We start from the raw sequence: 11,075 nt of genomic DNA, 5'->3' as shown, positions 1-11,075 counted from the left end.
GTGACGCGAGCGAGAGGCGGGCCGCGGCAGCACCAATCAGCTGCGTGCTAGTGTACGTGATAGGGGCGTGGTCACGCTGCGCTATATGGTTTCCCGCCGGCCGCTCGCGCTCTGATTACTACTATAGCACCGCGGCCTAGTACTCACTGACCGACCGACCGACCCACCCCGCTGTGTGACTCCGCCGTACACCGACCCCAGCATCATCCGCATACAGGTAACGTGTCCGTATTCCGCCATTTTAGGTCAGGGCGTGCTGCCAGCGCTTAGTTACATGGGTGGCTCAGTGCTACAATGCCGGGTGTAGGGGCCTGGCTGCGAGAGTAACGTGCAGCCGCCATCTTGCCTGTAAGAACAAGGCCTTGCTGAGGTCTGGACTGGTGGGGTTTCTCCATGACTAGCTGGGGATAGGGATAGGTCTGTGAGGAGGTCTCCATGTGGGTCTGCTCCTAGTAGTGATAATGATTTGTATAGTTCCTTGCTATGTGTAACCCCTATCTGAGCCCCCCAATAGTGATCAGGTCACTAGGATTATTACTGCATGTGCTATATTCTCACTTGTGTGTAATATAATAAGACAGATCTCTTCATGAAATGCTAGAGATCATTGACTGTTCTGGTTAATAATATATATATATATATATATATATATATATATATATATATATATATATATATATATATGGTTCTGTATGCTTTTCCTTCTAGCCTCTGGTACAATGGCTGTCCAGGAGAGCCGACCCAACAATACCATCTACATCAACAATCTGAATGAGAAGATAAAGAAGGATGGTGAGTTCTACTGTCCTTTATATGTAGGGGGTTGTTTGCTCGTGGTAAGTGGATTGGGGGGTGGAGGTGGTGGTCTGTGCATGGGCGTTCCATAGCTGAGTCCGGGGTGTGATTATGAGAGGTAGAGGAATGGCTGGTGTTACTGGCAGGCTAGCTATGTGGGATTTGTGTTATAATATGCTGGTTTAATCACCGTTGTATTAATGGGTTCGCCTTTCTTACAGAGCTGAAGAAGTCCCTGTATGCCATCTTCTCCCAGTTCGGACAAATCCTTGACATCCTGGTGTCTCGCAATCTGAAGATGAGAGGACAGGCGTTCGTGATCTTTAAAGAAGTGAGCAGCGCAACCAATGCCCTGAGGTCAATGCAGGGATTCCCGTTCTACGATAAGCCCATGGTTGGTATTCTGATTCTGTCAGATTAGAATAAACAAACTTTTGCTATTTCTTCGATTCGTGAAGCCAGTTCATAGTGCTTTGTGTTCTCGGCAACTCATTGATCCAGATTCTTTATGCCAGTGACCAGTTGCCTGTAGTCAGGCTTCCTGCGAAACGTCCTGAATTAAATGTTTTAGATTGATGTCACGTGGATTTGTTGTACAAAGGTATTCTGTCATAGTATGTTCTAGTGGCCAACACTTCCCAGTGCTATACCAGTAGCGATGCTCTCTAGGAGGCATGTAGTGACTATGTTGACATGAGCACACCAGAGCCAGTTTCTCTACAGGGTTGCAATACTAAAAGCATTTTAACTATGCAGGCATTATAATTGGTTAAAGTAATACCATAGTGGCATTTTTTTAAGTTCTAATGCCTGCACAGTTAAAATGCTTTGCTTAGCGATACAACAATGGCCTGTATTCAACTAGAGGCAAAAAGTTTTCACCGTTGCGCGATTTTCGTCTGTTTCCGCAGTATCTCCCTATTCGATCCCAGGACGTTTCCGCCTAGGCGAGCAGGGCCCTCTACCCTCTTGTGCTTCTCCCTACTGTAATTTAATTTATCTCTTACTAGCCACTAGGGCAACTAACACTTGGCTGCTTATGCCGGTGTTAATGTCACTAATATAGCAATGTTTATCCATGTCCTGTATTGTATTGTAAGTCAATGGCTACTTTTTTGTCTATGTACTTTGTAAGGCGCTGCGGAACACTTGTGGCGCCATATAAATAAATAATAATAATAATAGACTTAAACTCCATAGGCAAAAGCAGGTGGAAAAGTTTCTCCACCCAAAGGCAGGAGAAATGTGTAAAATCCATACTTTGGGGTAAAAATGTGGGGACTTAGGTGAATGCGAAAAAAGTGTTTGAAAATTGGGTTAAAGTACTGGGATAGGTATTTTGGGGTGCCCTATGGATGGGACAGTTGTTTTTAGGATTGCAGCTGGCTGCAGCAGGTTTTTATTTTTTGTTCATTCTACACTTAACAAACACCAAAATATACTAGTATCCGTGTTCTCCCAGGCTGTCTTTTGCGGGTGCACCACCCGGCAAGAAACAGCCTACCACCCGGCACTTTGGGAGCCTGCAAGTGGGGACAGTATCTGGGAGCTGTATAAACAGGACCAGATCCTACAGACTTTGCAGCTTTTTCATAATCAGATGACAATTGATATATAAAATGTTATTTCATGTTTAAATCATAAGGTCAGGGTTTAAAACATTTTATTATTGCAAAGGCCCCCACCCGGCTACTTCTTGAAGAAACCTGGCTGGAAACATTTTCTGTGGAGAACACTGTAGTATCCATTTACATGTACTCCAAATTTAACTACAGCAATTTATTTTTCAAAAGACATTGCTTAATATAATTTTTCCACACTTATGCAAATATGCATATAACAGCCCTTTGACTCAAAATAAGATCCCCAATTACTTTTATTATGGCTAGTACACTTCTATATTGATGATGAGTTAGGCTTTATTGGGGGTACAGACTGTTTTTCCCCAAAAAACTGACCATTTCGCCTGTTCCGCTATTCACTGCCTTTGCCCATATGCTTTTTCGCCTGTTTTACAATTGAATAGGGCGAAAAGCGGGTGTGCACATTGAGTGAGCACGCGAAAACTTAGCCTCAAAACAGGCGAATGAGGCGAAAACTTCACACTTAGCCGATCTCTGCTTTTCACGACTAATTGAATCCGACCCAATGTATAGATGCTAGAGCTGGCCTTCTAGTCTGTATATAAGGTCTACATAACCTATGTATCCCCTATAGGAGCTCTGAAAGCAGAAGTACTCACACTGCAGTTTAAGAGCAGGCAACTAGGCTAAAATACATGGCTGCACAAATCTCAAGTCAGGAGTAGATGCTGCATTATGGAGACTTTCAGGGCATTGTAGATTGATTTTGGGGAACTTACTCTGCCCCTAATAAGACTTTACGTTAACCCTTTTTTGGTCTTTTCATTCTTTTTCACTAACAGAGAATACAATACGCAAAGTCTGACTCCGACATCATTGCCAAAATGAAAGGTACTTTTGTAGAGCGAGACCGGAAGAGGCAGGAGAAGAGAAAGGTGAAGGGACAGGAGGCAGCAGCTGCCAAGAAAGCTGTGCCAGGGGCACCTGTAGTGCCAGGCTTACCTGGGCAAATGCCAGTAAGTTTATATCTGAGATTTTTCGATTCATCCCCTCTCTACAGACTACGTCTTATAAGTGTTTTGTGACTTTAGGGAATGCAGAATATCCATGGAATGACCCAGGCTCCTCGTATGATGCACATGGCTGGACAGACACCATATATGCACCATCCTGGCATGATGCCACCTCCAGGTATTGCTCCAGGACAGATCCCACCTGGTGGCATGCCTCATGGACAGATGATGCCAGGACAGCTTGCACCAATGCAGCCAGTAAGTGATTCCTAATACATACAATAGGTCTTCTCTGTGCCTTGTGGTATTCAGGCCTCACTCCTGTCCTGTCTCCTGCATGGACAAATGGGTCTGTAGAACTTGTACTGTGTACCTACTTTGTATATGGTGTATTAGTAGCTTCCTGTAATAGATCTGAATTCTACATTTGTTTTAATGCTGTATTGATGGCCTGTCCGCACACACAGATGAGCTAACATCCACATTCTGTCTTGCCCTTCAGATTTCTGAAAACCCACCAAACCACATTCTCTTCCTCACCAACCTCCCAGAAGAGACAAATGAGTTGATGTTGTCTATGCTCTTTAACCAGTGAGTATCTCCAACCTCTCTCCCCTGATGTTACATGCACTTTCTCGGTTTACCTTAAACATTTAAATTAAATGGTTTTTTTAAAGTCAGTGATTTGTCCAATTTGATCCAGTTAACACGTCTTTACGCCCCCTAATCTCCTCTTTCAGGTTCCCTGGCTTCAAGGAGGTCCGTCTAGTTCCTGGGCGTCACGACATTGCGTTTGTTGAGTTTGACAATGAAGTTCAGGCTGGCGCTGCCAGAGAATCGCTACAAGGGTTCAAGATCACCCAGAGCAACGCCATGAAGATCTCATTTGCTAAGAAATAGTCTAATATGGGCTCTGGAAGTTCTCTCAAGCTTCAGTTGGTCGTCTGGGTTTCGGAAAATCTCTCCAACTCGTTGTACGGTTGGTTGAGTCAAATATTGTTCAGACTTTTAAAATTTTACGTTTATTGCCATCTTTCATCCAGCATTTTAAGTGGGTGAGTATGGACTGGTTTATTTTATATTTTTGTATTATGAGCATGTTGAAAGCATTGCACCCAGAGTCTGCCTGCCAGACATTGTACCTGGAGCTTTTGAATAAAGACTTTTATTTCCATTTCTTTGTTCTTATTGAAGTAAGAACAATGCAAGCCCTTGGGGCACTCTATCCTGCATTTATTATAATATGTAGCTACATTATTTTTAAGAGCCTTTGGGGAGTCTTACAGACTTGGGGAGAAGCGGGCAGTTCAGCATACTGTGAGACTATACTTTGTATAAAGTGAGCACCCAGTCAGTTACTGAAGGGGACTGGATGACTAGGAGTGTAGGTAGAATAGTGCCAGGGATGAAACATGAGGAAGGAGGGCCCTGCCCATGAGAGCTTGCATGAACATATGTACCTCAGGGAGGGGGCAGCGATGGCCTCAGTGTCCCGAAACGGAGACAGGTCCCCATGTTGGGAGAGGGAAGAGACCAGGATCTACGTTGTCTGACTGAGATTTCCTGGCTTCTCCCTCTCATCTGCGGAGGCCGTCTGTGTGACCCCATGGGTCACTTTAGCCGGCCGATGTTCCACAGATTATCCGAAACGTCGTTGGACAACGCAGCTCATATGGTAATGCAGCAGGAGGCAATACTTATATCTGCACAGACGGCATTGCTTGCGAGCAGCTTTGCAATTACATCTGAAACCGAATAAGGCCCAAAATCCTCAAATGAAAAAAGATGAAACAAATGACTGCGCTGGTGTGCAAGTTTCTTTTTCATTAATACTAATATATGATAAATCAAGGTTTGCTCTCTATTAATGAACAGGAGGCTTGTTCAGTTACACCAATAACTACACATATATAACAGCAATCCTCATATGACACCAATGTCTGGACATATACATATACAAATATAGATTTAACATATGGGTACCACAGAAAATTTATATTGCTTTTGATCAAATCTATCCTATATACCAGAGGTTCCCAAATGCAGTCATCAAGGCTCCCCAACAGTTCAGGTTTTAGAGATATCCATGGTTAAGCACAGGTGGTTATATCAAAATGACTTTGGTACTAATTAAATCACCTGTGCTCATACCATTAGTGGTTGTATGAAATGAAACACATAAAATACCCATTATAAGCTGTGTGTATGTAAGGGATCGGCACTCACGTGTGCTAGTTCAAATCTTCAGAAGACCGGGGTGCACAAAATCCTTAACCTGGCACGGGGCAGACACTAAATACAAGACTTGGCTTAGGCAGCACTCCACAGACAACAGATGAGCAAGGCTTGCTTACAGCAACGTTTCAGATGTTTATTACATCTTCAAGGCATATACCTTGAAGAAAGATGTAATAAACATCTGAAATGCTGCTGTAAATAAGCCTTGCTCATCTGTCTGGAGTGCTGCCTAAACCAAGTCGTGTGTATATGTATGTACACAGATCTTGAGTCTCTTTTGCTATTTTGAGTGTTTGAAAAATGCAAGTTCCTCAACAAGTTACTGTAGTTTGGCACAAACAGTGTCTTTAGACTACAACCACACACAGCAGAAATAATTGCATTCACAAGAGAGCAGCTTTAGAATATAATATCCAAGCCTTGCAGGCCTGTCTCTGCAGTCACTGGAATGTGTGCATTCTATACTAAGCAATGCAGCAGCTCCTACCTCCAAGCAAGACTCTGCAGGATTCTATAACTCTGTTCTGTTTCTAAGAGTAGGTCAGTGTTTCCCAACTGCAGTAGGAAAAAAGAACTCTTAAGGAGATCTGTAAATCATGCGCTGTTAGTGGTCCTTAGGACTGGCGGTTGGGTGATAAACCTGAGATCAATTTGGGGGAGCAAGTTATGAAAGGTGTCTGCATGAATATGTGCTAATGCGATTTTTTTTTTTTTTTTTTTTTTTGTACTGGAGCTGTGATGTAAGTCTGGGTGTGCTTTTGTCTTGGTGCTCTGGAAAAGGGCAAGGGTTTATTTTTACATTTCCAAAATGAACGTAGTGATGCAACAGCTGAGCGCAAAACACCTAAACCGTGTATGAAACACACACAAGTGCATATGGAAAACACTGGATATAAGCGCACACAGTATAACACTACGTTTTGCTGATCATAGGCTAAAAAAAAAAACTGACTTGAAGGCAAAGCAAGCATCCTGCTGCCATGGCAACACCATTAAGTTTTAGGTCTTAACATAAATCTGAGGATAACAGCAATTTATTAGCAACTGTGTTGCACTGCTTATCAAGATTTCAATCCCATTACTAGTCAGACCCTCACCCTATGAGGACTGTTCTCATGCATCAGCTGACCAATCTGCTCACAATGTACTTATTTTGGGGGGGTTCAATTGTTTTTGCGTGCCAGATTGTACCTTATCCCCCATCTAAACTGATGGGGGATATATTCAATATTTCTACTTCAGGGTCCATAGGGTATCCACAGGATACCTTGGGGTATAGGTGATGACGTCAGTCTTCAGGCACCACAGAGTTAAAGTTTTCAGCCTCCCAGGATGCATCTGGGTCCCTCTCCTATACCCCGCCCCCGGGCCAAGGCATCTCAGTTTCGTCGGTGCCTGGCCGGAGTCGGAGGCACTGTGCAGAGGGGGGCTATGAAGAGCCCCTGAAGTTTCTTTTAAAGGCAGCGCTGGCTGCACATCTGGGAGTACAGCATGGACAGTCAGTACTGACGTCCATGCCGTCTCCCCTACACCCCGCCGGTACCAGAACGCCGGTACTGATCCGGGGATGCTGGTAGACATCTGGGGTCACGGCTAGCGGTGTCCCCAGATGTTTTGGACCATGGCCGGATCCAAGGGGATGCAGGTAAGCAGCGGGGTCCCGCGGTGGGTCCCCGCTGGTCACATGGTCCTGAGTCCCCAGGCAGGGGGCTCCCTGGGGACTGGCTGCAGCGTGGAGCCAGGCGACCAACCTGCGCTTCCACTACCCCCTGGGACAGCGGGCCGCTGCTGAGCGGCATGCGCTGCGGCGTCCCAGGGGTTAAATGCATGCCAGGGGAGCGCGCTTTCCCTGTCTCACAGCCGGCGCCTCCCCTGCTGCACACAGCCTCTCTGCTCTGCCTGATTGGCCAGTGTGTCAGCTGTCCTCCCCAGGCCGGCCTCCTTCTTCTTCTGCTCCTCGGTGGCCATCTTTAAAGCATGGTGAACACTGCTGGAAGCCTGTGAGCGGTGGCATTGCGGTCTGGGTCCCCCAGCATACCTCTCCTCTGTCACAGGTCAGTGTGTGCAGCGCTGAGTCCTACCAGCCTGAGGGTCTGAGTAGTTGAGAATCAGCGCTAATAGTGCAGGGATTTGTTTCTTCTGCATTGTATGTGACTGAACTGCTAGCCTGCTGTCTGTACTTTCACTTTCTACTGTCAGCTTTATTACTGTCCCTGATCTTGCTCTGCTCAAAGCCCTTGCGGTGTGCAGGGTGTTATTCACACTATACCAATACGTATAGGTGTGAGTGTCACATACTTACCATCATGTCTGAGACTGATTTTCCTCTCCAGCTCATGTGTACTAAATGTAAGGTACCAATAGCGGAGGGGGAGGGTAACGCGGAGGGGTTATGCCCCCAGTGCCTGGCACTGTCACGGCCGATTATGGTCCCGGTACAGGAACCTCCCTGGGCTTGTTTCGCTAAGGCGTTTACAACCCTTGTGGGCCAGCTAGCTCCGCCACCTGCGTTTACCCAGACGGGTTTGTCCCAGCAGTCAGTGTCGTCACCCATGCGGGAGTTCCCGAGACAATTGATGGTACCCCACAGTCTCCCTGTCCCTTCCCAGGTTTCTCCGGAGCCTGCGTGGGTTAATACTCTTAACTACATCGGTTCAGCAATTGTCCGATGTTTTACAGGGGGAGTCTGTGTTGCGGCCTCATAACGGCCGGTGGCGTCTTTATCTGCTCCTTATGGGGATGACGATGAGACGTCAGATCATGGGGAGATTCTGGATCTATCTGACCAAGAACCTCTCCGTACCAAAGAGCCGGACGCTAAGTCCAAGGTGTATATCCCTGGTCTTATTCCAGCGGTCCGCTCGGCTTTAGTTATTGAGGATATTGATCCTTTGGTGGCCACATTCATATATGCCTTTTTAAGGATATTAAGGGTGAGGCTACGGTTTCCCTCTTTCTGATCAATTAGTGGATCATTTAGAGGAGGCGTGGAAAAATCCAGGTAAACGGTTTCAGCCCCAGAGACGCTTAGCCGTGGCTTATCCGTTTGCGGTCAATTATTTTTCTAAGCGGGAATCCCCTACGCAAGTGGATTCACATGTCACACGCCTAGTCAAAAGTGCCACATTGCCTATGCCTTCGATGTCATCCTTGAAGGATGTCACTGACCGCAAGGTGGAGATCTGCCTCAAATCCGTTTATTCCCTTGCAGGGAAGCATCCAGACCGGCTCTGGCCGTGTGTTGGGTAGCCAGAGCTATGGAGCGCTGGGCGGATAATTTGGAGGCGTCTTTGGACTCTGACTGTTCGGCTGAACAGACCGAGTTGGTGGGCAATCTCCGAGACTCGGCCACTTACATTAATGAAGCGGCTTTAGATATTTGTATGCTCACCTCTAGGATCTCCTCTGCAGCTGTGGCTGCTCGTCGCACCTTATGGTTGCGTTCTTGGAAAGCGGACGCGGATTCCAAAAAGGGATTAGAAGGTCTGGACAGGTACTATTTGGTCCAGATCTGGACAAAATTGTAGTTACGTTGGCAGCAGCAAAATCTGCATGTCTTCTGACTGCTACGATTCCTTCTAGTGCTGGTGGGTCGTCCTTTTGGCCTCACAGGGCCCAAGGTAGGCCTAAAGTACAGTCCTTTCCAGGCAGGTTGGGGCCAAGAAATTGTCCAAGCCTAAGAAACAGGTCTGGAGTACCAGACGTCCGGCTCCTAGGTCAGATAACAAACCTGCGGCCTGACGGTCCAGGCCTCCTTTTGGGGGTCCCCAAAGTGGGGGGCGCCTGCTTCAGTTCGCCCGGTGCTGGTCACAGTGCATGTTCCAATTTCCCAGAGGGGCCTGGGTTTCTATTCCATTCTATTTTTGGTGCAGAAACCCAATGGGTCTTACCGTTCAATACTAAACCTAAAGGCCCTCAGCAAGTCCTTGAGGGTGCCTCTGTTTCGGATGGAGACCCTGCGGTCCATTATTCTGGCACTGGAACCTGGGGACTACATGGTGTCATTGGACATCCAGGACGCTTACCTGCATGTCCCTATTCTTTTGCGCCATCAGCAGTTCCTCAAATTGGCAATCTGCAACGAACATCTCCAGTTCCGGGCACTGCCTTTTTGGCCTGGTGACTGCTCCACGGGTATTCACCAAGGTCATGGCTGTCATGGCGGCTCTCCTGCGGACGCAGGGAGTCCGACTGTTGCCTTATCTGGACGACCTCCTGTTGATAGCGGGGTCTCCAGAGCTTCTTTTACACCATCTGGATCTGACGATTGCGGTACTGCAACGTCACGGCTGGTTGACAAACTGGCAGAGGTCCACTCTCACCCCGTCTCAGAGGATCCTGCACCTCGGGGCCTTATTGGACTCCAGGCAGCAGTGGATCTTTGTGACGGAGGAAAAGATCCTTGCTTTATAGTTGAGGGTGCGCAGTTGTCTGCAGTGTCGTCGAGTGTCGATACACTTGGCAAAGAGGTTATTGGGCTCAATGATGTCGGTATTCGACATGGTGGAGTACGCCCTATGTCACTCCAAACCTCTGCTGCTATTGATCCGGTTCAGATGGAATGGATTGCCTCAGTGTCTCAAGTCCCAGACGATGGGGCTCACTCCGGATGTTCGCCTGTCTCTAACCTGATGTTTGCAGACAACCCACCTCAACAAGGGTCGCCCGTTCTGGGTGGCGAACTGGGTCCTGTTAACAACGGACGCCAGTCTCCGGTGCTGGGGAGCTGTCACGGGTCCACACTTGTTTCAGGGCAGGTGGACTCGGGCGGTAGCGGAGCTTCCAATAAACATTTTGGAGCTCCATGCGGTGTCAAGAGCTCTCCAGCGGGCACAGCCGGTTCTCCAGGGTCACCCTGTGCAGGTCCCGTCGGACAAAGCCACCACGGTGGCCTATTTAAACCAGCAAGGAGGAACCGGGAGAGTGGTCTTTATACCAGGACGTCTTTCGGAGTCTGGTGGACAAGTGGGGTCTTCCAGAGATAGACCTCATGGCGTCCCGGCACAACAACAAGTTGCCGGTGTACGGGTCTCGAACATGAGACGAAAAGGCGTCTCTGGTGTATGCCCAGTCCGTCTAGTAGACGTTCCAGTTTGCCTACCTTTTCCCTCCGTTTTCCCTTCTTCCGCGGGTATTACGGAAATTCAAATCAAGAAGGAGGTACGCTACTGTTGATAGCTTCCGAGTGGCCCAGACGGCACTGGTTCTCCGACCTCCAGAGTCTGTCAGTAGACGTTCTTCTGAGGTTACCATTACGATCGAATCTGCTGTCATAGGGTCCTTGTCTTCACCCGGACCTGACTCTGTGTGGCTGTTGAAACGGTCATGCTAAGGTCCAGAGGGTTTTTCTAGCTCCGTGGTGCAAACCATACTAAGAGCTCGTAAACCTTCCTCGGCAAGAATCTACCATCGTGTGTGGCATACTTTCTTCCGGTGGTGTAGACCT

The 11,075-nt window shown here is 47.5% G+C and overlaps 1 protein-coding gene across 1 annotated transcript; it reads left to right on the top strand.

Moving 5' to 3' along the window:
* The first annotated feature begins 57 nt into the window (after window positions 1–57).
* SNRPA (small nuclear ribonucleoprotein polypeptide A) lies at window positions 58–4,565 on the top strand. The gene is made up of 7 exons (XM_088450115.1): window positions 58–217; window positions 709–792; window positions 1,017–1,189; window positions 3,221–3,394; window positions 3,470–3,649; window positions 3,894–3,982; window positions 4,132–4,565. The coding sequence occupies exons 2-7, from the start codon at window positions 720–722 to the stop codon at window positions 4,289–4,291; spliced, it is 849 nt and encodes a 282-aa protein (XP_088306241.1). The 5' UTR covers window positions 58–217; window positions 709–719; the 3' UTR covers window positions 4,292–4,565.
* Window positions 4,566–11,075: the final 6,510 nt, after the last annotated feature.

This window comes from Taudactylus pleione, unplaced genomic scaffold (assembly GCF_031769625.1).
Source record: "Taudactylus pleione unplaced genomic scaffold, aTauple2 ptg000507l, whole genome shotgun sequence".
NCBI classification, from domain to species: Eukaryota; Metazoa; Chordata; class Amphibia; order Anura; family Myobatrachidae; genus Taudactylus; species Taudactylus pleione.
This window is presented reverse-complemented; position numbering and strand designations above follow the sequence as displayed.